The sequence below is a fragment of the Suncus etruscus genome, chromosome 3 (genome assembly GCF_024139225.1).
Source record: "Suncus etruscus isolate mSunEtr1 chromosome 3, mSunEtr1.pri.cur, whole genome shotgun sequence".
NCBI lineage: Eukaryota > Metazoa > Chordata > Mammalia > Eulipotyphla > Soricidae > Suncus > Suncus etruscus.
The window spans coordinates 16,682,366-16,709,625 of record NC_064850.1 but is presented as its reverse complement, the minus strand read 5'-3'; the positions used below and the strand labels follow the sequence as shown (position 1 = coordinate 16,709,625).

General features: G+C 43.9%; 1 protein-coding gene across 1 annotated transcript in view; it reads left to right on the top strand.

The window, feature by feature from the left end:
• DPF3 (double PHD fingers 3) overlaps nucleotides 1-27,260 on the top strand; it is a 298,015-nt gene that overhangs the window by 132,355 nt on the left and 138,400 nt on the right. The window contains exon 3 of the mRNA XM_049770448.1: nucleotides 20,803-20,910. Within this exon, the coding sequence (XP_049626405.1) occupies nucleotides 20,803-20,910 (108 nt within the window). The remainder of the gene's footprint in view (nucleotides 1-20,802; nucleotides 20,911-27,260) is intronic.

Genomic DNA, 27,260 nt, shown 5'->3' with positions numbered 1-27,260 from the left:
TCTGATTTTTGATGAGAAACTCAAATTGTTTTTTCTTGTAAGTGTGGTGCCATTTCTCTCCGACTGTTTTCTAAATTATTTTTCTTACTCATTAGCTTTTCAGAAATTTGATTTTAAAATGTCAAAATAATTTTTGTGGATTTCTATGTATTGATCCTTTTTGGAGTGTATTCAGATTCTTTAAACTATAGGATTATGGCTTTTGCCAAATTTGTAAAATTTCAGGTGTTCTCTCTATGTATTTTTAACTCCATTCTCTTTTTCTTCTTCATTAGTTAGAGGGATATGGAGGCAGAAATTCCTGCTAGCTTTTCATTAAACAATTGAAAATTTAATTGAAATATAATAAACAGCAAATATTCAACATGTACAACATATATATTTATATATTAATATATATTTATACATATATAGGCAAGTACCATATGTGTTGTACCATTGTTCTGACCCCATACTCTTTTGTTTTGGATTTTATTTATTTTTTTTTGGCCACACTTGTCTCATTGGGGGATTCTCCTGGTGTTGCTTGGGGTACCATGTGTGATGCCAGGGATCAAATCTGGGCCTTCCATATGCATCCTTCTGAGAAAGTATGTGTGTCTGACATCTTTTATTCAGCATGCATATTTTGAAATAATCTCTGTTCTAGCATGTATTATCCATTTTTTTGTTTGTTTTTGGGCAATACCAGGTATTCTCAAGACTTATTCTGGGATTACACTTGGCTGGAACTACATGGGCTGAGGACTGAACCTGCACTTCTCTCTGCCCCTTATTCCTTTTTTTTTTTTTTTTCTTTTGGGCCACACCCAGCAGCACTCAGGAATTACTCCTGGCTATGTGCTCAGAAATGGCTCCTGGCAGGCTCGGGGGACCATATGGGATGCTGGTGATCAAACTCGAGTCCAAATGCTCTACTGCTGTGCTATCTCTCTGGCCCCATTATTCCCCCCACCCCTTTTTTTCATGTGCATTCTTATCCTTCCTTTTTGCTGCTATTGCAATTACCAGGGTTATAGACACATTTGGTGTGGTACCATGAAAGAGTCAGACATGTGGATGTGGTGCTTGCATGGAGCTGCATACTTAGTTGTGGAGTTTCTCCTACATCTTGGTATAGTGCTCACCATGGACTGCTGTGGTTCTCACACATGAACTTCCCATGTGTGAGGTTGCACTCCTGGCCACAGTGCTTAGACATATTAAATTGTGGTGGCCGTCCTTCCCTTCCAGGTACACCCATTTTTATTTGGGGTGCCTATGTATGCCTGACTGTGATGTGATGCTCTAGAGACCACACACACTATGTTGTGAAATTCTCATCTAGACTAATATTACTTAATCTTTTTCTGCTGTGGGCTCCTTTAGACCTTGTTTTCTTCCTGTGGCCCCTCTGTCCTATAGGTTGGCCTCCCCCTAGTGTCGTGCAGTGGTAATTTTCACCGGTAGCCCCTCATTATTGTCCCGAAAGTCCACAGGACATCCCATTGGGAAATGCTGATCTCAACAGCACAGTTAGTGAGACCAGGAATCGAACACATGAACCCCTACTTGTAAGGAGGTGCTTTAGCCTCTGAACCACCCTCTGTACCCTTATTTTGGTAGTTCTTTAGTAGATTAAGGATGCTCAACCTTAAAATGTCTAGCTTAAAAAATTTAAATCAGAAATAGATATTTCATTTTGTTCAAAGCATTCTCCAATATTTCTGATGATTTTCCATGGAAAGCTGTTATTTACTTTCTAAACATTTGGGGCATTTGCCACAGATAAGCTTGTTATTTATTTTTTAACAAAGTTTAATATGGTCAGATAATACTTTGTATGCTTGAATTCTATTAAGAATTGTGTTATGGTTCATCTTTGAATATGAATTTCTATTGGTCTGGAATAGAATGTATGTTTTCCTTTCTTTCATTGGATTGCCCTATTAATATCAGTTCCACCAAGTTGTTGATAATGTTGCTTAAATATTTTCTAGCCTGACTGATTCTTCCATTTGTTTTATGAAGTCTCCAGAGGTAGTATTTAAATTTCTGTCTCTAATTGTGAGTTTATTCCTGTCTACAGTTCTATTAGTTTTGGTTCCAGACATTTTGAACCTTTGCTTATTAGGTTGCATAAACATTTATAATTATGTTGTCTTGTTAAGTTGATCCCTTTGTGATTACATAATGAACTTATTTATTTCTAATAAATAATATTATATTAAATAAGATACTGTGATATTAGTTTAATGTAAGTTTCTCTGACAATTTAGCTATTTCTGCTTTATTTTTTATTAGTGTCAATATGGTATTTTAAAAAAATTCTTCTAACTTGGAGTCAGAGTGATAGCACAGCGGTTATTCCCAGCATCTTATATGGTTCCCCGAGCCTGCCAGGAGTGATTTCTTAGCACAGAGCCAGGAGTAACCCCTGAATGCTTCCTAGTGTGGCTCCCAAAACAAACAAACAAACAACAAAATAAAAATTCTTCTAACTTATCTGAGTCATATTAAAAGTAGAGTTTTTTAAAATTTTGTATCTTATTTTAAAAATATCACCTGAAAATTTATTCATGTTTTCTTTAAAAAAATTGTACTTTACACCACCGGGAGAGTAAATGAACCTGAATGGAGTCTATAGTTAATCCCATGACAATATACTCCAAGGGTGGAGAAACCCCATATCTCTTAGGCCAAGTGAATTCCTTTTCGAATAACCCCAATATTTACTGTGCCAGTGCAGGAGGGGGAAAAAAAAAAGCAAAAAGCACAAAACATTTTTTATTTTTTATATATTATTTTTTATCTTCATTTATTATTATTATTATTTATTTTTATTTACTTATCTACTTTTTGTCGATTTCTTTGTTTTTGTGTGGTTATTGAAGTTGTTCTCCCCATTTATACTTATTTTTTTCCTCTTCTTTTCTTTCTTTATATGTTCTGCCATGTTTCTTATCTCAAGACCATGGTTTTTTCTGTGGTGCTTATTGTTATTGTTGGAGTCCTCACTGGATATTTGACACTTCTTTTGGTACTGCTGGGGTGTTTCAACTTCTTTTTCTCCTTTGTCTCTCAAACTGATGATGAGAGCCTCTAGAAGGATTCTGCCCATTTTTGGCCCATTAGACTTTTACCCCAGTTTATTACTTGTCTCTTCTTCAAACAAAACCACATAACTTGAACTAGCTAGTCCTGCCTCCCAGTTAGAGGGGGAAATAAGGGAGGCACCAAGACCAAACAGGTGCAAGACTACTAAGTAGTAAGCTAGGTACAGAGGGGACCACGTATTCTAGCAGCCCGGGGGGTGAGGGAGGAAGATATGGGAGGTAGGACGAAAACGGAGGTGTAGAGAGGACAAATCAGTGATGGGAATCCCCCTGATTTTATGTAAATATGTACCTAAAATATTATTGTCAACAATATGTAAGCCACTATGATCAAAATAAAAATTATATTAAAAATGTACTTTATTGGGGCCGAAGTGGTGGTGCGGAGCGGTAAGGCATCTGCCTTGCCGGTGCTAACCTAGGACGGACCCTAGTTCGATTCCCCAGTGTCCCATATGGTCCCCCCAAGCCAGGAGTGACTCCTGAGTGTCACCTGGTGTGACTCCCTCCACAAAAAAACCCCCAAAAATAGCTTTATTGGGGCTGGAGTGGTGGCACAAGCGGTAATGCGTCTGCCTTGCCTGTGCTAGCCTAGTACAGACCGCGGTTCGATCCCCCAGCATCCTATATGGTTCCCCAAGTCAGGAGAGATTTCTGAGTACATAGCCAGGAGTAACTCCTGAGAGACACTGGGTGTAGCTCCCCCCCAAAAAATTACTTTATTTATGGGGGTGGGGAATTTGAGCCACGCTTATGGATCTCACCTGGCAATGCTCAGGGGACCATATTTGGTGTCAGGCTTGAACCAGAGTTGGTTGTATGCAAAGCAAGCACTTCAACCTCTGTAACTGTCTCTCTGGCCTTGAAATTTGTGTTTTAAAAATTACTTTATTTGGGCCGGGCGGTGGCGCTGAAGGTAAGGTGCCTGCCTTGCCTGCGCTAGCCTTGGACGGACCGCGGTTCGATCCCCCGGTGTCCCATATGGTCCCCCAAGCCAGGAGAAACTTCTGAGCGCATAGCCAGGAGTAACCCCTGAGCGTTACCGGGTGTGGCCCAAACCCCCCCCCCCCCAAAAAAAATTACTTTATTTGTTTATTTATTTCCCTGACACCTGGAGGTGCTCAAGAATTATTCCTAACTCTGTGTTTTGTGATCATTCTTGGCAGTGTGCTTCGAGTTCTATATTCTTTTTTGTTTGTTTGTTTGTTTGTTTGTTTGTTTGTTTTGTTTTTGGTTTTTGGGTCACACCTGGCAGTGCTCAGGATTTACTCCTGGTTCTGTGCTCAGAAGTTGCTCCTGGCAGTCTCGAGGTACCATAATGAGAGCCTGGGATTCTAACCAGAATCCGTCCTGTGTTGGCCTCGTGCAAGGCAAATGCGTTACCGCTGTGCTATCACTCCAGCCCCTGGAGAACTATATTCTATGTTGAGAGACCTAACTGGGATTTATCACATGCATGATAAACACTCAGCACAGATAATATCACTCTGACCCCAGGTATTCATGTTTTTAAACACAGGTATTTAGAACAAGTGCATATAATGTGATTATTGCTTTAAACAAATTTAAGTTCATCATTTTGAAATTTGCTATTTATCAATTTGTTTACCTTTCCCCCTTATTTTTTATTTTTAGCTAATTAAAAAAATTTTTTTGGGTGGGATTAGGTCACACCTAGCAGTAGTTAGGGCCTTACTCTTAGTTTGGTGCTCAGGAATCATTTCTGGCAGTTTTCAAGAGCACATAGGCCTTCCAGGGATTTGAACCTGGGTCAGCCACTTAAAAGGCAATCACCTTATCCACTGTACTATCTCTCCATCCTAATTGAAATTTTATTATTCCATTTTATCTTCTTTATTGCCTCACAAATTAAGTACACATTATTTTAGTGATCATGTAATACTTATATAGATGCCTTCAACTAATTATAGTTTATTTTTAAGTGATACATGCTTTCAGGAATAGCATAACTAACTGCAAATAGAATAATTGCTGGTTCACCATCAGCATCCCAAACATGTCCACTTACTACCTGGAACTGGTGAATATGTTACCTTACATGGATAAAAGGAACTTTCCTAATGTGTTAACTTTGAATTGGGGAAGATGATTTTTGGATTATTCAGATGGAACTAATATAATGATAAAGTTCTTTATTAGGGGGAGGCAAAAGGGCAGAGCCGGAGCAGGAGTCATGAGAGTAGAAGCAGAGATTGAAATGATGCAGAGGAGAAAGGCTTGCAGGTTCAAAAATATAGATAACCTCTAGAAGCAGGAAAGCGGAATATTTAGATTCCACTCAGATGTTATTTTGCCAACATCTTGAATTTTAACTCAATAAGACGGATTTTGATTTTTGACCTCTGGAATTACAAGCTATAAAAGTGTGTTGTTTTTAAACCTTTTAATTTGTGGCGATTTGCTAGAGCAGCAATTGGAAATTAAGTAAACTTGCAAATGTCCTTCTCTTCCCTCCCATTGACCTTTGTGCAATTGTCGTGCATTTTATGTATGAGTAAGTTACAAAGCTCATATTACTTAACATTACTTAACGATTTTTTTTTTATTGTCGTGGAGGTCATACCTAGTGGCATTTGGGGGGCCATCAGAGCTACACTCAACAGTGCTGGGTGGCATGGGAGGCCAGGGATCAGATACAGGCATAGTATGTGCTCTGCCACTTAAACCACATCCCTGACCCTTCTATTATTTGGGGAGGAGAATCCCAAAGTGTTCCAGGGTCCAGAGAGATAGCACAGTGGTAGGGTGTTTGCCTTGCACATGGCAAACCCAGGATGGATGGTGGTTCCATTCCCGGCATCTCATCTGAGCCCCTGAACATGCCAGGAGCAATTTCTGAGAGCAGAGCCAGGAGTAATCCCTGAGCGCCACCGGGTGTGACCCCAAAACCATTAAACCAAAAAAAAAAAAATCAAACACCCACAAAAAACAAATGGTGTTCCAGAGACTGAAAGTTGGGCATCTGGAAATTCTTGGCCAACCTAAACCACATGTGTTGTACTTACTTTATTCCTTTGTGTATTTCCATATTTAGAGCTGCCATCTATTTTCTTCTGCCTAGGGATTGCCTTTGACATTTCTCATAGTTTGGACTTGCTGATGATTCATTCTTTCACTTTTGTATGTCAGAAAATTGTCAGCATTTGAAAGACAATTTTTTTTTTTGCTGAGTGTAGAAATTAGATTGACAAGTTTTTCTTTCCTTTTAACTATTGAAATGATGTTAAATCACTGTTTCAAAAAAATTGTTGTTTGCATTGTTTATGATAAGAAATAGTTCTTTGTTCTTCTAGATGTAAAAGATTTCTTCTTCCTCTGGTTAGTTGTTTTATTTATTTATTTTTTTAGGGTGGCAGTTTGGCCACATCTGGCAATTGTCTAAACTCTGTGCTAAGGAATGACTCTTGGTGGTACTCAGGAAACTGTAGGGACAAAACTATGGTTGACCTTATGCAAGAAAACTATCTTAATATCTATACTTTCTCTGACCATCCCTGGCTTTTCTTTTCCTCATGAGTTGAGAGAAATTTTGATTGTGCTGTTCATTGATATTATTTCTTCATGCTTCATTTGAGGGGGGTACACACCCAGCAGCGTTCACAGGGTGCTCAGAAATTGCCCTTGTCAGGCTTGGGGGACCATATGGGATGCTGGGAATCGAGCCTGGGTCCATTCTCCATTGACCATATGCAATGCAAATGCCCTACTGCTACGCTGCTATCACTCTAGTCTTCTTCATTCTTCTTGTGCTCAGTTTTACTGATCTTGTATCTGAAGGTTTGTTACATTTCAAAAATTCCTAGCTATATATCGTTTTTGTTTTGTTTTATGGACCATATATGGCAGCACTTTTATCTCGTTTTATTTATTTTTTTATCTTTATTTAAATACCGTGATTACAAACATGACTGTAATTGGGTTTTAGTCAGAAAAAAGAACATCCCCCTTCACCAATGCAACATTCTTACCACCAATGCACCCCATATCCCTCCACCCACACTCCCTGCCTGTATACGAGACAGGCATTCTACTTTTCTCACTCATTAGCATTGTCATGGTACTTGTTAGTGTTCTAACTGCACTCATCCCTCAAGGTGAGCTTCATATCATGAGCCAATCCTTCCGGCCCTCATCTCTGGGCATTATTACAATAATGTCTTTTATTTTTCTTAAAACCCATAGATAAGTGAGACTATTCTGTGTGTGTGTCTCTCTCTCCCTCTGGCTTATTTCATTCAGCATAATAGTTTCAATGTCCATTCACATATGAAAATTTCATGACTTCATTTCTCCTGATGGCTGCGTAATATTCCAGCTATGTACCACAGTTTCCTCTTATTGATTTTTGGTCCACACCCGGTGATACTCAGGGGTTACTCCTTGCTATGTGCTCAGAAATCGTTTCTGGTTTGGGGGACCATATGGGACACAAAGGAATCGAACTGTGTTTCGTCCTAGGCTAGCGCATGCAAAGCAGACAGACACCTTACTCCTTGTGCCACCGCACTGGCCCATCACAATTTCTTTAGCCATTCATCTGTTGAAGGGCATCTTGGTTGTTTCCAGAGTCTTGACTCTGTTCATGGATCATTCTTGGTAGGCTCATGGGAACATAATGGAGTACTGGGGATTGAATCTGGGTCAGCCACATGCAAGGCAAACACCCTACTTGCTATCATTCCAGCCCCCTATCTCTGGTTATATTTCTTAAAATAGTTGATCTTCATCTTCTTCCATTTAGTGTCTCCAATTATACACATATTAGGCTTTTGAAATGCTATGACTCACGAATGCTGTTCTTTTTTTTTTTCTTTGTTTTTGGCCACACCCAGTGGTGCTCAGCATTTAGTCCTGGTTCTACACTCAGTCCTAGTAGACTCAGGGGATGAAAGGTGCAGGGAAAAAACCCAGGTTGGCAACATGCAAGACAAGCACCCTACCTGCCATACTATTGCTCTAGACTCTGATGCTGCTCATTCTTGCTTTTTTTTTTTTTTCGGGCCACACCTGTTAGATGCTCAGGGGTTACTCCTGGCTACGCGCTCAGAAATTGCCCCTGGCTTGGGGGGACCATATGGGACGCCGGGGGATCGAACCGTGGTCCTTTCCTTGGCTAGCGCTTGCAAGGCAGACACCTTACCTCCAGCGCCACCTCGCCGGCCCCTCATTCTTGCTTTTGAAGTTCTTTTTCTTGTGTGTTTCACATCAGATGGTTTCCCTTGCTGTAGTTTCAAGTTTACTTTTACAGTATCTAATCTGACATTAATCCTTCACAGTTTTTCAAGTTACAGTTTTTAGGAAGCTAACTTGTAGCCTTTTAAAAATCTTATGCTTGGGCTGGAGAGATAGCACAGAGGTAGAGCGTTTGCCTTCACAGAACCAATCTGTAGATCCAGAATGGACTGCGGTTCGATTCCCAGCACCCCATATAGTCCCCTAGCCTACCAGGAGCGATTTCTGCATACAGAGACAGGTGTGACCCAAAACAACAACAACAACAACAAAATGAATCTTATTCTTTGGGGGGAGGAGCTATAGTGCAGTGGGTAGAGCATTTGTCTTGCTTACAGCAGACCCAGGTTTGATCCTGTCATCCCATATTGTCCCCAGAGCCCTCCAGGAGTAATTCCTGAGGGCAGAACGGAGAATAACCCCTGAGCACCTCTGGGTATGGCCCCCAAACCAAAAATAAACAAAACTAAAATTTATGCTTTTACCTAGCTTTTGAACATATAGAATATAAGGAATACAATATATATCAGTGTAATTTCTGGATTAATTTCATCTTCATCATCATTGGTCATATTTTCCAACTTTTCTATATATCATGTAATTTGTTTGTTGTTGATTTTGGCCACACCTGCCGGAGCACAAGTCTTACTCTTTTTTTTTTTTTTGGTTTTGTTTTTTGTTTTTGGGTCACACTTGCAGCACTCAGGGGTTACTCCTGGCTCTACTCTCAGAAATCGCTCCTGGCAGGCAGGTCTAGGGGGCCATACGGGATGCTAGGATTTGAATCATCATCGTCCTTCTGCATGCAAGGCAAATGCCCTATCTCCATGCTATCTCTCCGGCCCCCAGGTCTTGCTCTTGGCTATGTTCAGGGATCACTCTTTTGGGGACTTGTGATCTTACGGAGTGCTGGGGATCAAACCTGGGTCAACCGTATGCAAGGCAAGTACCCTATCTGCTGTACTTTCTCCAGCCTCTATAATGTAATTATGGATGGGATGCTAGAGAATGTGCATTTTAACTTGCTGGGTGCCTCTTGTTTTTCAATTAAATAATGTTTTAAGAAAAAATATGGTTTTACTAAATAGTTAGACATCATGATTTACATAGTTATTCATAATTGAGTTTCAGGTAGCTAGGATTCCAATACCAACCCCACCACCAGCACCAACTTCCTTCCATCAGTGTCCCCAGATTCCCTTCTAACCCTTAGCCCTCCTTTCTAATAGGCACATTTTCAAGTTTGGTTGTAGTTTGGATTTGATGCTTTCTGTGCCATTGACTCTGTAGGTTAGATAGTTTAGTTAGTTCAGATAAAACTCACTGTACCTTCTCATTTATATATGTCCATGAGTGCCTCTTTTATTTATTTTGCTTTGAGCCACCCCCAGTGGTACCCAGAGCTTCCTCTTGGATCTGTACTGAGGAATTACTCCTAGTGGGACTTAGGGAACCATATGGCTTATCAGGGATCAAACCTGGGTTGACCATGGGTAACGTCATGTTCTATCTGCCCAGATCGGGGTGCCTTTTTTTTTTGATAATTCTTATAAAGATTCTGGCACTTTGGGGACATAGGAAAGTTACTTGGAATCTTTTTAGTCTATCTTACTATCTTTTAAGATTTATTAGATGGATCTGGAACAGTACATAACCTAGAGTTAATTATCTGCCTTGAGTGAGACTAGTCTCTGTACTGTCCTCAGCCCTCCACAAATCATTGGGGTTCTCCATCTCATTGGTGGGACACACTTTTGCTCACTAGGCACAGTGCCCTTTGTTCTTATCAGGTGGGGTTTCCTCTGCATTGAGTAGTTTTCTCACACCATGCACTGATTGGTATTGAGCTGCATTCTTGCAGGATACCTCCAGGGATCTCTACAATGTTCCACCATGCTATTCTCTCTGCTTACTATTCTGCTCCTTGAGTTTTAGTCACCTGTTCTCCCCAGACTCTCAACTCATTCTCTTGAACTCAGATTCAAGGAGCTTGCTGGTTCCTGCTGTGTTTCTCCTCCCTTGGCCACATTGTGGATACTCCTGAGATAGTCAGAGTGGGCATTCATTGGTCTCACTTCGTTTGGTACCAATATCTCAGAGCTGACTTTTCTTTTTAGCTTGATGTCCATAGTTGGAAAATTTTTATATATTTTTTTCTTTTACTTTGGTAGAAGGACAAATATGGTCCTTGGTACTTCCTCTTAACCAGAAGCAGATGTTTCTTTTTTAAAAATTTAAATTTTACTTTATAATTGTATACCATGCTGACATGATTCTAAAGTCAGAGCTGTAAAGCATGGGATATTCAGAGAAAACCTACTTCTAATTCTGTCTCTTTATCCTTTTCAGTTGTTCTTCCTATAAGTAAGTTTTGGTTTTTCTTTCCAATTAAAGAATCCATGTACATGGGCCAGGAAGATAGTACAGCAGGTACTTGGATTCCCAAGTACCACCGAGGGTGATTCCTGAGTGTAGAGCTAGGATTTACCCCTGAGTACTGCAAAGTTTGACCCCAAGACAAAGTGGAACCCATGTATAAAATATAAAAAAATATTTACATATACATATATATGTAAGTATATCCCCACATATTAGATAGATGGTAGTTTATTATATACCCTATTCTCACCTTGCTATTGTTTACTTGCTACTATTGTTTATTCAATCAGTATCATTTAAATAGACATAGATTGTGTCCAGTGTTTTTATAGTATTTTTTTTTTTGGGGGGAGGCTACATTCAGTGATGCTCAAAGATTACTCCTGGCTTTGGGCTCAGAAATTGCTCCTGACTTGGGGGACCATATGGGACACTAGGGGATTGAACCATGGTCCGTCCCTGGTCAACTACATGCAAGACAAATGCCCTACCACTGCACCATCACTCCGGCCCCATATAGTATTAAAAATACTACAATACATACAGATTTTGTATTTTTTACATGTGAGTCTGTGATGAAGATTCCTGAAAGTAGACTTGTTGGTCAAAAGGCAAATACATATGCTAATTTGCTAAAAGTACTGAGCTCCTCTTCATCGGGAAGTATCACTTCACATTTTCACCAGAGATGAAATGAAATTGGCAGGCATGTTTCTAATAACAATATTTCCATAGTATAGTAGATTATTTTCTGAAAGGTGAGGACTAAAGGATTGGCCCAAGAGGCCTGGCAATGAGGCCTTTGTCAGGGTTCTTGGAAGGACAATTGTTTGTTCATTTTGTTTTGTTTTGTTTTTTTGAGTCACACCCAACATGCTCAGAGTTCAAGGGTAGAACCCGGGTCAGCTATGTGCAAGGCAAGTGCTCTAAGCACTGTGCTACTTTTTTTTTTTTGTTTGTTTGTTTGTTTTTGGGTCACACCCGGCGGTGCTCAGGGGTTACTCCTGGCTGTCTGCTCAGAAATAGCTCCTGGCAGGCACAGGGGACCATATGGGACACCAGGATTCGAACCAACCACCTTTGGTTCTGGGTCGGCTGCTTGCAAGGCAAACGCCGCTGTGCTATCTCTCTGGGCCCACTGTGCTACTTTTCAAACCCTAAGTCAATTGTTATTTTTAGTTGTTCTGATAGTTATACCCAGCAGTGCTTGGGAGCTATCAGGGCAATGCCCAATGGTGTTGGATGGAAGTTGGAAGATATATCATTGGGGATTAAACTCAGGGTCTTTAACATGCTGGCCATGTGCTCTTTTACTTGCACCATATCACTTGACCCTGGAGAGACAATTCTTATGTCATTTAAAAATCAGAGGACTGGGGCTAGAGCGTTGGCACAGTGGTAGGGTGTTTGCCTTGCAAGCAGCTGACCCAGGACGAATCGCAGTTAGATCCCCTGGCATCCCATATGGTCCCCCAAGCCAGGAGTGATTTCTGAGCCAAAAGTAACCCCAGAGAGTCACCAGGTGTGGCCCAAAAACCATAACCAAAAACCAAAACAAAAACACTCACAAAAAAATAGAAGAATTAGAGGTTTGGAATCTGGAAATAACCCACGTGCTCAACAAACAGATGAACGGCTAAAGTAATTGTTGTTGTACAACTACACAATGAAATACTACACAGCTGTTAGGAAAAATGAAGTCATGAAATTTGTATACATGAATGGATATGGAGATTATTATGCTGAGTGAATTGAGTCAGAGGGAGAGGAATAGACATAGAATAAACTCGCTAATTTTTGGGATAAAAAGCAAAATAAAAGATAGTATGGCAATAATATCCAGAGATAATTGAGATGAGGATCAGGTGGACTAGTCTATGGTAGCAAGCTTGCCACAGAGTGGTGAATGCAGTTAGGGTAGAGAATGCTCCTCTGTGACAATGATAGTTGAAACTGATCACTCTGGACAAGAACTGGGTGCTGAAAGGGGACCCCTCCTTTCTTTGCAATAGTGCAAACCATAGTGTTGATCTACACCCAGTGGCACTTAGGGGTTACTCTTGGATCTGCGCACAGAAATTGCCCCTGGCACTCTCCAGGGATCATATGGGATGCCAGGAATAGACCCTGGGTCTGTCTTGGGTCAGAAGCATTCAAGGCAAAGGCCCTACTGTTTTGCTATCACTCCTGCCCTCTCTTTTGTTAGTTTTTGGACCATACCTGGAAGTGTTCAGGACTTACTTCTGGCTCTGTGTGGCAGGCTTGGAGCAGGGTATCAAACCAGGACTTGCAGCATGCAAAGCAGATGCCTTCACACCATATGATCTCTTGAGCCTGGTCCCACATTTTAAAAGCCTTTAATGCATCAAAGCATTGTTGCACCAAGATGTAAAGGCAGGCAGGTGTTAGCCTCAGATGGAGCAGGAACCCAGGAAAAGTTATTCTGTCGTGTAGTATCAGCTTTGGGGAGTGATGGGACCAGTAAAGGTCTGGGGACCCTATGGGTGGGAAGAGGCAAGTGGTGGTCTGAATTTGAGGTCTGCTCACCAGGGCGTCTTGTCAAAGAGGACAGTGGAGTAGAAATCTAGGTGACAAAGAAGTTTATGGAGAAGAATGGGATGCTTGTAGGCAGGAGCTAGGGTGGTGGTGAGAAGAACCAGATAGAACCCCCTGCTGAGGGCAGAAGAGTGATGCCAACAGTCCAGGGTTCCAGGCTCTAGTGGGGGAGAAAACACTCTGCCACCAGGGGGAAGCTTCAGGAACTTGAAAGCCCTGAAGAGATGGAACCTGAAGGCAGGATAGCTCCTCAATAAGTCGGGCAGAGAATCCGGAAACCACACAGGTCAAGTACTAGTGGAATTTTCGTAGCCCACTCCGAAGAAGTGGGAGTTTTGCCAGCTTTACCTGCCTAATATTTTGTCCAAATAGGATTGCACTGGAGCCTTATATTGCACTAGGCATGTGCCCTTCTTAATAAATGGTCACAGCATTCCAATGCCCCGTCCTGGTGAAGAATGCCTGGTTCATGTCATAATCTGTTTATAAACATGAAGATTGTTAATGAACCTGGGTCGAGACATGTGATGGGAGTGAGCTGCAGCGGCGCCTCCTGCTCCAGCCCTTTCATGGATGGGATGGGGTGCTGGGGGGGGGGGGTCAGCTGTGATGGGAGCTGTTCATTCTCTTACCCTAGTTCTGAGCAGCTGTTAGACACCTCCTTCTTTGGGTGGATGTATTTTATTTTAGCCACTGTGATTCACGATTTTATAATCTGTCAATAGTAGGGTTTCAGGCATACAATATTCTAACATCACACATGCCACTAGAGTGTTTACTTCCTTCTACCATTTTCCAGAAACAGCCCCCCACATCTCCTCCACTCACCACTCACCACACCCTCTCTTTTCTCCAACTCCCATTCCTCTCTGGTGCCTTCACTAGGCTCTCCTGGACTGAACTGGGTGGATGGTATGGACAGTTGGAGTGTGGTGTGCCCGACCACTCTGGAGTCAGCAGATGGAGACTTGGGAAAAAAAAAATCCTAGGAAGGCAGGCAGAAATGGGTCGAAGAATGAGTGAGTCACTGCCCCTCAGGGTGAGCTGGCTGCCCCTGAGGTCCTCAGTTTTCTCCTGAAAAAAGGTTTCCATTCACAACAGAAGGCCTCTCTATCTTTGGGGTGCCATAGAGAGACCCTTTTCTAGATGCTCAGCTGGAGTTGTGAGAGGGGGAAACTACTTCATTTCTGTCTTTTCAACCCTGTTCCTTAGGTCAGATCCCCCTATCCCTTTCCTTTCTATCCCATTCAAATTCCAAGTTCTTTCATTTTTTAGGGAGAGATGATGTTGGGACATACCTAGCAGTGCTCAGGGATCATTCTTGGTGAGGCTTGTGGGACCATATGCGGAGCTAGGGATTGAACACAGATTGGTCATATATAAGGCAAGTGACCTACTCATTGTACTATCTCTCTGGCCCCTCTTCTGAATTCTTAAAAGCCCATGTAGTGTCATCTGTCAGAGTTCCACCTATTGAACTTGAGCCATGCTGACTGCAGGTTATTTGTTTGGAGGATGCTGGCCAGATGGGCATCAAACATGCCCTGAAACTGTGTGTGTGTGTGTGTGTGTGTGTGTGTGTGTGTGTGTGTGTGAGAGAGAGAGAGAGAGAGAGAGAGAGAGAGAGAGAGAGAGAGAGAGAGAGAGAGAGAGAGAGAGAGAGAGAGAGAGAGAGAGAGAGAGAGAGAGAGAGAGAGAGAGAGAGAGAGAGAGAGTTATTTAGTTAGTTGTCTTTGGAATTGCAGCTCAGAATAACATGCCCTGAAACTCTGTGGAGCCCATTTTCCTGTGTGTGTGTGTGTGTGTGTGTGTGTGTGTGTGTGTGTGTGTGTGTGTGTGTGTTGTCTTTGGAACTGCAGCTCAAATAAAGAAAGACGCTGCCCTATGGGTATGTGAGCAGAGGTGGGCTGTGGGACCTTGGGTCCTGGGAATCACTCTTGTCTTCTGCCTCTCCTCTCCCCTCCTCCAGTCCCTCTAGCTGACTCTCGGAGCTTCATTTCTGTGGCTGCAGCTGTGACTCTCTCCTCCTCCCCCTACTTCTTCCTCCCCCACCCCCCACGCACGAGAGAGCTTTAAGTTATGTGCCTTCTGTTCTAATGAGATAAACAACATAACTCTCTGGGGCTCCACTCGTCCGTCTATAAGTGGAGCTCCAGGGCTGTCTGTATGTGTTGGCCCTATAAAGATACCCTGGTGCCTGTCAGCCTAGGGAGCGGTGCAAGGCAGAGGGGTAGGAGTCCAGAGAGAGCTGCTGGGGCCAAGTGCTGGTGAGATCAGGTGGATGATGAAAGGGGACTTTAAAGGGAAGCTAAGTCCATCTTCATGGCCAGAGGAAGAAGCAGATAGCAGGGATGTGTAGGCTGGGGGTCTGGGTTTACCACATGGGTAAGTCAGCAGATGTGTGAGAATTCATCATGAATACTTGAACAAGGACTCAGGGTTCAAAAGAGCCTCTTCTTGGGTGTAAGTGATCCCCAGGGCCATCCCAGTAAGGTTTTTCTACCTTATCTTACACAGTAGGAGATTGGTTTGGAAATGTGTTACATTTCCTAGCTGGCAGGGGATGGGGACTGGAACTCATGGACTCTTTGTCCAAGCTGTGGAGCTTCTCCAAGTCATAAGAGAAAGTTAAACAATGAAATGAGAATTGGCTCCTATTCTAGCTAGACATTCAAACTACTCATTCCATGGACTCTTGGAGGAGACTGAGTGGTACTCCAGACTGCCTTCCTATGGCTGACAGAGACTCTTGCCCAGTGAGGATAGAACACCAGGATAGCTGTGGGCAAGGCTGTCTTTTTTTTTTTTTTTTTAATTTCTTCTTGATTTTGGACCACACCTGGCAGTGCTCAAGGCTTACTCCTGGCTTTCTGCTCAGGGATCATTCCTGCTGGTGGTTGAAGGAAAATATGTGGGGCCAGGAATGGAACCCAGGCAGGGTACCATGGGAAGGCAAAACCATTCCCATTGTTTTATCTCTCTGGCCCAACAAATTTGAATCTTAATACTCAGACTTTCAGAGAATGCTGGATCAGTGGTTGTGGGTCAGATAGCATAGTCTCGGGAAGAAATCAGAGGGCAAGAAGGTACCAAAGGCACAGAGACTGCCATGCTGGAGTGGATATGGTGGATGTGGGACCCAGCTCAGAGCTCAACTTTTATCGTCCATCTTGGGAGGTTTGAATGTGGGTGCTGGAGTCTCCTGGAGTCTCAGGGCTCCTTGTCATTCTCTCCTGCATTTCAATTTAGGATCTCTTGTGGTTGAATTTTCTAACACACCTGATGAACGTTGTGTTGGCTTTGGGGAAATACAAATAGATATGGTTCCTACTATTCTTGATCTTATACAACAACTAAGGGAGACAGTACAGTAATCAGGCCATTAATGACACTGCCCTGAAGAAACACAGGGAATTTAGAAACCAGCAAAAAAGGGTTACTAAATCAGGTTAGTAAGTAAGTAAGTTATTAAGTAAGAGAGAATATCCAGGGAATTACTAGATAGATACTGCTTAAAGATTCTGAGGTTCTCAGGATCTGCAAAGATTTTAATAAAATGGTTGCCCAGATTTCTCATCTCACCACTTATACACTTGAAATGAGTAAGGCTGGTATGGGTTTGGGAAATTGGTATTATTAAAAATTTATTTTTAGGGGGCCGGGCGGTGGCGCTAAAGGTAAGGTGCCTGCCTTGCCTGCGCTAGCCTTGGACGGACCGCAGTTCGATCCCCGGTGTCCCATATGGTCCCCCAAGCCAGGAGCAACTTCTGAGCACATAGCCAGGAGTAACCCCTGAGCGTCACCGGGTGTGGCCCAAAAACCAAAAAAAAAAAAAAAAAAAAAAAAAAAAATTTATTTTTAGGACCAAAGAAATAGTGTAAGGATTAAGGTGCTTTCCTTGCATGTACCCAACACAGCTGTGATCCTGGCACCACATGTGATCCGCTGAGTAACACCAGCAATGATCCCTAAGTGCAGAGCCAGGAGTAAGCCCTGATCACCATCCAGTATGTCCCCTTAACCAAACACAAATAAACAAGGACACAAACAAAAGTTATACTTTATTTCAAACTGAATTAAGAATACTAACTCCAAATGAGTAATGATTGTTGGGGATTATAACAGGATATAAGAAATATCAAATAACCCTCATATTTGACCTTCTCTGAGATCCTGGGGAATACCAAAAGTTTCCCTGAACACTGAGAGGGGATCTAGACTCAATGTGCTTTGATGTGCTTAAAGGGACCACATCAAATAGGGAATTCTTAGTGATGCCTTTCTTCCAGGAGAGGCCATAGAATAGCAAGCAAGCTTACTTTTGGGAATTCATTCAGTCTTTTAGAACTCAACTACAGACATCATCTTCCATGATTTCTGAGCTTAGAACTTCATGTCCCAAGTGATTTGCAGAAACATTAAAGTTACCAATGATTACACAATGGAATATTATGCAGCCGTCAGGAGAGTTGAGGTAACGAAATTTTCCTATACATGGATGGACATGGAATCTATTATGCTGAGTGAAATAAGTCAGAAGGAGAGAGATAGGCACAGAATAGTCTCTTTCATCTGTGGGTTTTAAGAAAAGTGAAAAATATTATTGTAATAATACATAGAGATAATAGAGATGAGGGCTGGAAGGTCCAGCCCATGATATTAAGCTTGTCGCAAAGAGTGGTGAGTGCAGTTGGAGAAATGACTACACGACAACTACCATGACAATGGTAGTGAGTAAAGTGAGTGAGAGAAATAGAATGTCTGTCTTGAATGCAGGCAAGGGGTGGGAGAGGAGGGAGATGGAGGGCATTGGTGGTGGGAATGTTGCACTGGTAAGGGTTTATATATATATGTATATATACACACATATATGTAACTGAAACCCAACTACAAACATGTTTGTAATCATGGTTTTTAAGTAAAGATATGAGAAAAAATAAAGTTACCAATGACACATTTTCAGTTAATAAAACCAGAGATTTTTTTTATTCTGATACCTGAGGCTTTGTCACCCTTAGGCATCAAAGGGGGTTGGGTCAGCACATCCAACTTGCTAGCCCTGGGAGCAGCTGAGTGATTAACAATGAAAGCTGGCACATGAAGAGAATCAGAAAAGTTAGGCTCCTTTCATGCTGGAATAGTTGCCTCTGTGGTAGACCCAAACATTGGAACTGGAGAACCAAATAGAAATGAAAAATGTATAGCTAGAGCAATGCAATGTGTTGATTTTTTTCTTACAAAGGCACATATGAAGACAGTTTCCTTTTTTTTTTTTTTTGGTTTTTGGATCACACCCGGCAGTGCTCAGGGGTTACTCCTGGCTCTATGCTCAGAAATTGACCGCGGCAGGCTGTGGGGACCATATGGGATGCCAGGATTTGAATCGCCATCCTTCTGCATGCAAGGGAAATGCCCTACCTTCATGCTATCTCTCCAGCCCTGACAGTTTCCTCTTAACCAAAAGATTCCCAGGAAAGAGAGAGAGCAGATGAGAACAGGGCCCTGAGTTTTCTGAACCCTGTGCCCAAGGTCTAGACAGTGGTCTCTCTAGGTGAGGTTTATTTAACAGTTATCAACAATAAAAATGAAGCTGAACCACATTCATTTTTTTTAAATGGGGTACTGTTCAGGCCCTGTGGTACTAGGGATACCCAAGACACCATGGTAATTTTTGGGTGTCCCAAGGCTGCACCCAGTGATGCTCAGGGGACCTTGCAGTGGTGGTGTTTGAACCTGGACCTGGCACATGGCAAAAAGGCATGTTGCCTATCCACCATCCCATCTTTCTGCTCTATTCTAGTGTCAGGCATAGTTTGGTTCAGAGGATTTTCAGAGAATTTTCAGGACTTCAAGATGAAATCTTTGTCCCTATTGGACATTTACTCTAACGGGTTAGTTGTCTGGCTGGTTGGTGCATGAGGGAACTATTTTGAGGTTCCACATTGCTTCCCTGGTGTCAGATCCTCTTCTCTCCTCAACCTCCACCAATGCATCTGTGACTAACTGTTGGTCCCAGATAGGAACCATGTCCTCCTAAGCCCTTGGTTGTTGTCTCTGTGTCACAAGATCATGAGAGCCTAGTCTGATAAAAAAGATGATTCCTCCTGGAGTGCTTAAGACCCAGATATTTCTGGTGTGGATCTTTTTTTGCTTTTGGGCCATACCCGGTGATGCTCAGGGGTTACTCCTGGCTATGTGCTCAGAAATCCCTCCTGGCTTGGGGAACCATATAGGACACTGGGTGATCGTACTGTGGTCCAGCCTAGGCTTGTGCCACCGCTCTGGCCCAGGTGTGGATCTTTCAAAGGTAGCTCAAAACACAGGCCTTTTGGCAATCAATCAGGCCCATAACCAGAAGACCAGCCCAGAACCTCTCCACGCTGTTCTTGTAAGATCCAGGAAATGTGCAGAATAAATCAGGGAGGTAGGCTCAGTGGTAGAGTCCCACATCCCATACGTGGTTCCTGTAGAAGGATGCTCAGGTATCCCTTAGATATCAGCAAACTACTGGCTACTAATGGGGTGAAGGAAGTCAGGAGTAGATTATCTCCTTGATTCACTTTCTTTGTAATGATTTTGTTTTGCGGAAGTAATTTTCAGTGGCAGCTTCATTTGATGCACAATTTCTTAAGCTTTTATCAATATTTTCTTTTCAATAATTTGTTTTGGGTTGCAAATTATAGAGGTATAGTTATTCAAAGATACTTCAGAATGTGATGTTTTCTCTATACATTCCACATTAGGTGAGAGAATTTTTTTGTTTGTTTTTGGGCCACACCCGATGATGCTCAGGGGTTACTCCTGGGTATGCGCTTAGAAATTGCTCCTGGCTTGGGGGACCCTATGGGATGTCAGAGATGGAACCCAGGTATGTCCTGGGTCAGCCGCATCCAAGACAAATGCCCTACCACTGTGCTATTGCTCTGGTCCCTTGGTGGGAGAATTTCTGAGTCTTATCTAACATCTTAATTTTGGTTTTGATTTTGGACCCACATTTGGTTAAAGTGTACAGGGGCTACTCCTGGTAGTGCTGGTAGTGGTGATGATGTGGTGGGGACTCCGCTCTGCAGGGGATCGTGTAGCAAACCTCCTGATGCTTTGTAGAGTTGTACCTTGTGCAATCCTGTTTCTGTGAAATGCTTCTTGGTCCAGGCATCTAGAGGGAGGTAGAGTAACTTCTATCACTGCCCTTGAAGGGAATCTACCACCACAACCTGCCCTCCAACCCCCAGCTCTGCCTGAGAAATGGGGCTGTATAGCTGAGTCTAGTAGGGTCCCCCATATTTGCAGACTATGTTTGCAGATGCAGAACAGGCAGGGCAGAGGAGAGACATGGTTTCATCGAGACAGCCCAGTGGAGCAGACAATGTGAGAGTCCAGAGTCAGTGATCTAGATTCAGCTTCAGCTCCAAGCACACCCGATGGGGTGCCCAATATCTCACTGCTCCAGGCTTTCTCCTCCTCAGACCCAAAGGCCTGTGCAGCCTCAGGTTTTAACCTTGACTCTGTCTGTCCACAGGCCTTGCCCCGGGCCAGCTGTACACCTACCCTGCTCGCTGCTGGAGGAAGAAGAGACGATTGCACCCACCTGAGGACACAAAGCTTCGGCTGCTGGAAATAAAACCTGGTCAGTTCCCTCTGGAGTTAGTGGGGCCCTGCTGGGAGAGGTGGGCAGGAACTGGTATTGGATAAGGTTGCTGGCTTTTTTGGTCCAGGGTCATGAGCATGCCCAAGGGTTTGACCCTGACCTTCTCTATTTTCTGTCCCTTGCCTGTTTCTCCCCTTATCTCTCTCTCCACTATCCTTAGGAGGGAGATCAGTGGCCAGCCCAATATGGAATTCTTTCCTACCAGAGTTGAAAGTACAACCACTCTCTTGTCTCCAGGGGGAGAAACTTGACCCAGGAGTTTGTTCAAAGGGGCAGAGACTGTGTCCCCTTTGCTCCTACCTGGGTCTGAACCTCTGGACATCTCAACTGAAAAGAATCAACTTGGAAACAGGGTCCATTTGAGACTTGGATGTGGAAGACTTTGGGCTCAGAATTTGCCTCTTGGTGAAGTTGATGCCTTTGTGGCACATAGAAGGAAGGGCTGGTTTTCTTTATGACTGATTGGTTACAGCTCTCCTGAGATATCTTCAAATCTGTGTCTGGTGGCAGCAAGCCCAGGCTCTTCACTCATAGAAAAGCCTGCTTTAGGTTGCCTGGGCTGGGGAGCAAGTCATTAGGGACAAGTGCCTGGCTCGCAGGCTCCCTCCCATTGTCACCACTTTGGTTCAGACCCGCCTACCTCTGCTTTTCTACATGAATCTCTCGTAGGCTGAAGATTTCTCAGCCACAGTTCCCATGGGTTAAGTTGGCATTGATGGCCAACTTCAACCCTCACATTACTTGTGTAAGAAGCTCTTGTACAGGGAAATCTGTTACAGGTTTGTCAGTGGGCTTTTAGCCAATTTCTTCATTGCACAATTTACACACTCTTGCAAGCCCTCCAGGTGATAACAGACTGCTCCATTCACTCTGCTCAGATAGTCTAGAGGAGACCTGGATCACTCAGAGAAAACTACAGCCCTAGGTTTTGTTTTGGACCCACATTTGGTCGGAAGTGCATGGGGGCATCCATTTTGCATGTTAAGCTCAACTTGTGATGAACCACATATCACATATGTCAGGTGCACAGTTGCCCTCTAAGGCTAGTGGTAAGTGGTAAGCCACTGAGGACTGTGCTCTAAGAGATCATTTAAAAATTTGGTAGGGGAGGCTGAAGCAGTGGCATAGTGGTAGGACATTTGCCTTGCACACGGCTAACCTAGAATGGACTGTGGTTTGATCCACTGGTGTCCCATATGGTCCCCCAAGGCAGGAGAGATTTCTGTGTACAGAACCAGGAATAATCTCTGAGTGTCACTGGCTGTGGCCCCCGGCCCCCCCAAAATTGGTAGGGATGCAGATTCTGGGGCTTCATTCTAGACCCACTTCGTTAGCATTTGTATTTTGATAAATTCCATTGACCCCCCCCCACTTAAGTCATATTGTTGTTGTTATTTTTAGTGTTTGTGAAACACAAACCAAAGTCAAGTTGAATTTTGAGAAATACTGGTCTAGAAGACTTCCAGTGACTGGGCTACAAGTCAGCACTAATACCTCCACATCATTTGTACTTCATTACACAAAAAATATTGGTTAAAAGGAATAATCCATTATGGGGGCCTTGCTTCTCTGCTCATTATTCCAGAGCAACTTGTTTTGGTCTCTTGGAAATGGCATGAAAGAGAAACAAGAGAACCCTTGCTTGGGCTTCCCCTGGCCCTCTTTTGTTCTTTCCCACTTTGCTGAAGATGCAGTAGAGAGTGTAGGACCAGCTCTGTATACTTTGAGGGAGGGAATGACTCAGTTGTCTGCCTCTGGGGTTCTACACTGGGGTCCTGAAACCTGGGCAGATTTCCTCTCCTATGACACACACAATGGAACTTGAATTCTGAGCACATCTTGTAGGTCTCTCATGAGAACCTAAGGGACCATGCATAATAGTATTTGTTCTTTTTACCCTTTTAATAAAAATTGAAACCGATTTTTAAAATTTTTAGTAGATAATACTTGTTTTGACACTCAGAAGATAAAAAGAGTATATTGAAAAGTAATAAGGAAGACCTTGAGTATAGAGGCCACTGATGGTACTAGTGTTTGTAGATTCTTTAAGAAATAGTTTATGGGGGCTGGTGCGGTGGCACAAATGGTGGTATCTGCTTTGCCGGCGCTAGCCTAGGATGGACTGCAGTTCAATCCCCCAGCATCCCATATGGTCCCCCAAGCCAGGAGTGATTTCTGAGCGCAAAGCCAGGAGTAACCCCTGAGCATCACTGGGTGTGGGCCCCCCCCCCAAAAAAAAGAAATAGTGTATGGGGGCCAGAGCAGTGGCACAAGTGGTAGGGTGTTTGCCTTGCATGCACTAACCTAGGACAGACTGCAGCTTAATCTCCCGATGTCCCATATGATCCCCCAAGCCAGGAGTGATTTCACAGTGCATAGCCAGGAGTAACCCCTGAGTGTCACAGGGTGTAGCCAAAAAAGCAAAAAGAAGAAGAAGAAGAAATAGTTTATGAAGAGTAAGTAGAAGGTCTGAAGTGATGGCAAACACTTGGTCCTGGATTATAGAAATGAGAAAGCTAAGGAAGAAGGGGAGGGGATGAGGAGGCAGACTGGTGATAACATAAGAGTTTTGATCAAGGCTGTTGGGGATTTTAGTGGGTTAGAGGAGAGGTAGCTGTACATCATAAGAGTTGACACTACTGTAAACATGTGACCTAAATCATAATAATTACATTTCTTTAGAAAGTGAGTTTCTAAGGAAGCAGTGTACGGAGAGGGAGGGAAACTTGGGTCATTGGTGAAGGGATGATGATATTGGTAGTAGGGTTGAGAAGAGAATATAGAAATCCTAAAAATGTTATTAACAGCTTTGTAAATAATAATGCCTAATTAAAAAAAAAGGATAAGAGGGATTATACAGGCACAGAAAAGGCATGGATATAGACCTTCCCTCCTTTTATTTTAAAAATCATTAATTTATTTGGTGATTAATTTGAAGTTTTACTGCGAGGGCTGTTTTCTGCAAATAAAATATCCTTGCCATATCTGAGCTCATTTGCTGTGATGTATATAGGAACAACAACAAAGGATGGAAACAGACAGATGTGCATTGATGGCAGGCTCCAGAAATATAGTTCTGTCTCGTAGGACTTCCCTTGGGCTCTGTCATCAGCATCAGCATCTTTTAGGGGGAGGTGACATTTCCTTGAATTGTGGAAGACCGGGAACTGATCTGGAGCCCATTGTCTCAAGACATAAATTTCCTACCACATTAGACCCTTCCACAGACCTTTCCCGGGACAGTCAGGAGATATCACAAGCAATTTGTCTCATCTAAACCCAGCTTGTCCTCCTCATCTCCCCGAGTCCAGGTGGGGCTATGGCTGGTAGGGTATCATGTGGCCAAGAGATGTCTTTGACCCCAGGTCTGCAGAGCAGTGGGCTTTGGCAGGAAATAGGTCAAGGTGAGGGGGAAGAAGTGTAACCTCAGGGGTCTTGATGGGCCCTCCTTGAAGAAGGTCTGAATGGGGATCAGCAGCTCCTCCCACTGATTTAGCACCCCAAAGGACAGAGCTGATTTGGGTTGAGTGTGCACAGCAGCATAAGGACCAGGAAGTGGAATGGTGGTAGTAGCTTCTTATGTTTTTTTGTTCTTGGGCCCAGGCACCCACTTGATATCACGGACCCAGCCCTGCTCTCTTCAACTCTTCTCCTTCACTGGGGAAGATTTCCTCCAACCATGTGCCTCTACTTGCTGCAGGAAAGAAAGCCACATCTGTGTTGGGTGGAATGGGACTGAACACACTCCTCCTGCCTCTAATCTTGTTTCTCACACCCAGTCTTACCTCTCCCATCAGTCTTGAATGAACATCATTTAACCTTCTTTTTGCATGGGCATCTAAAGGACAACAGACACAAAATTATTACTCTCCACTAGCTTACAAGGGGCTGTAGTATTCCCCATGGCTCGCAAGGTGCTTTGGGATGCACTCTCCACAATTTAAGTACTATGGATGCTCAGGCAGAAGATGGTTCCTCTGTACTCCCTGCTCCCACCCTGGCTCTTGTGTCAGAGGCCAGAGTGGGTCTCTCTGGACCATTTCCCCCAGAATGGAGCTCTGTCTAAATAAAGGGGGAGCTGAACTGGCAGGAGAAAAGGGAGGATATCAAATATCCAGCAGAAAGTCCTGAGTAGGGCAGATGTTGGTCACAGCCAGTTGAATCCAAAGAGACCGTTAACATTGCCTCTTTTGGAGAATGAAAATCAGAAAAAAAGACCAGGAATAAACTTTTGCTTGTGTTCTTCTGGATAAAGTATTCAGAGAGTCTCCCGAGATCAACTTAGCATCTTCCAATTCAGATCTTTTAGTGCCCTTTCTTTACACTTTAGAAGCTGGGAGACTACAGCACCGAATTAAGAAGTTAATTTCCCAGGAGCCTTTGGGGCAGAAGCTAAGGGGTGGGACTGAGGGCTAAACCATTGGAACTGGTGCCATTTGGCTTCAAGGCCTAAGATGCCCATTCCTCCTGAACTCTCGGACCAAACAGTGTTTCTGAATGTGCCTGTACCTGAATATATACCTTTTTAATTCCTTCTGCCCCGGGACACTTAGGTTAGTGGCACAGCTCTTAGCTACCTTTTCCTATTCCAAGGGTGACAGGAGGAAAGTCAGCCAATATTTGAATTCTGGAACTTTCTCTGTCTCTCCCTCTCGCTCTTGCTTCTGGCTGCCACTCAATAACAGGGGATGAATGAACAGGGCAATCACCACCCTGTGCCACACACTGTGGAGGGAACATGAACACTGGATAGGAAGGAAGTCTGGAGGAATCCATGGTGCCCCAAAGCCAGGGGTGTCATCACCAGATTACATGCATGTCTTAGGGATCCTCAGCAGGATGCCACCCCGAGGAACTGGTTTGGGGAATGGGGCCCAAGTCTTGTCTACTTGGGCTGCAGAGAGGCGGGTTTCGGCCGCTGAGGGTGCCGGCCCTGCCACTCGGAGCTGCCAGAACTCTACAGATGGGAGCAGGCTGTGGCCAACTTCCCCAGCTTTTGAAAACCCTGCATCTTAATTAGTTCCCTACTGCTTTTGTACATGGCCCACATTTTAATAGTCTCCAGGCTTCCCCCACCATTTGCTCTCTGATGTTCAGTGTGATTTCTCTTCTCCTCAAGACAGTCCCGACTCCTCCAGCACCCTCCCAGTCCGGGAACAACTTAAAGGCAGCCGATGTGCCAAGCATGTAGCCTAAGATTGATGAGCCTGTCAGCAGGCTCCCTCTCCCCCTCTCCCCAGTGCTCCTCAGCAGGGATGAGCCGGGTGGGGGTGAACGCAATGGGGGAAGGCAAAGGAAGGGACCCGAGGAGCCCCCCTCCAGGTGTAAGCCAATGGACGACGTGACCTTCTCCCGGCCTGCAGAGGAGTCTGGTGTGTCCTTCCGAGGGGGAAGGACACTCCGCTCCCACCCCCATCTGTCAGGGCTTATCTGCCTGCACGGGGGGTTGCCTGAGCTGGGGGACGCTGGGAGAATGGATGCCTTCAAGTGCATCAGGGGGAAATGACCAGTCATTTATCTCTTTCCTGCAGTGTCAGAGCCTGCAGCCATCCATCCTAGAGGCCCGCAAAGGCAGCCCATCGGCTGGGGCCCTCCTGGGTAGGAGAGCTGGGGAGAGAGCATTGCAAGCCATTCCAAATTCCCCATCCCTCCATCCCACCCTGTTTCACACTATGACTTTTTAATGCCCTTTTGACTGTCCTGGCAGATCTGGGGGCTGGAGGGACACCACTGGGGCTAACTTGGTACCGCTGGCATGCCATAGGGCCTTGCGAGTTTGGTAGGCAGAGGAAATGGGAGACAGCTGGGAGTGGCCTGGGCAGTGGGATTCCTTTGCAAGCTGGGTGCCAGATCCTACAGAATTGTGCTCAGGGCATGGGCTGGGAGGATGAACACTGGTTCTGTCACTCCATTAGACTCTCCATCATAAGGCCAACACTTGGAGGGCAAGGCCCACCTCATTCTTTATATGTCTTCTCTTGAACATAGCATGACTTGCCACATAGAACATGGGTAGTGAAAATTTATTAAGGAACAGAGGAGAGAAAGGGGCCCAATATTTGGTTGCAGAAAAGGGCTCAGCTTCTTTCACAGTGGGGCCAGGCTGGCCTGGGGGTATCATCCAAAACTGCCAACTTGGTTTTTTATTTGGGGGGTGGGGTTAAGCCATCAGATTCAATGCCCAATAGTTCTACTCTGTTGGAGAAGTAGGCTCCATGAAGCTGGGGTTTCAGCTCAGACTCCTCTCTCCACACTGGCTATGTGAGGGAGAAATTCCCCAATCATCCCATCCTTGAGTGTCTGACATGGTTCTGCTCACTTCTAGTGCT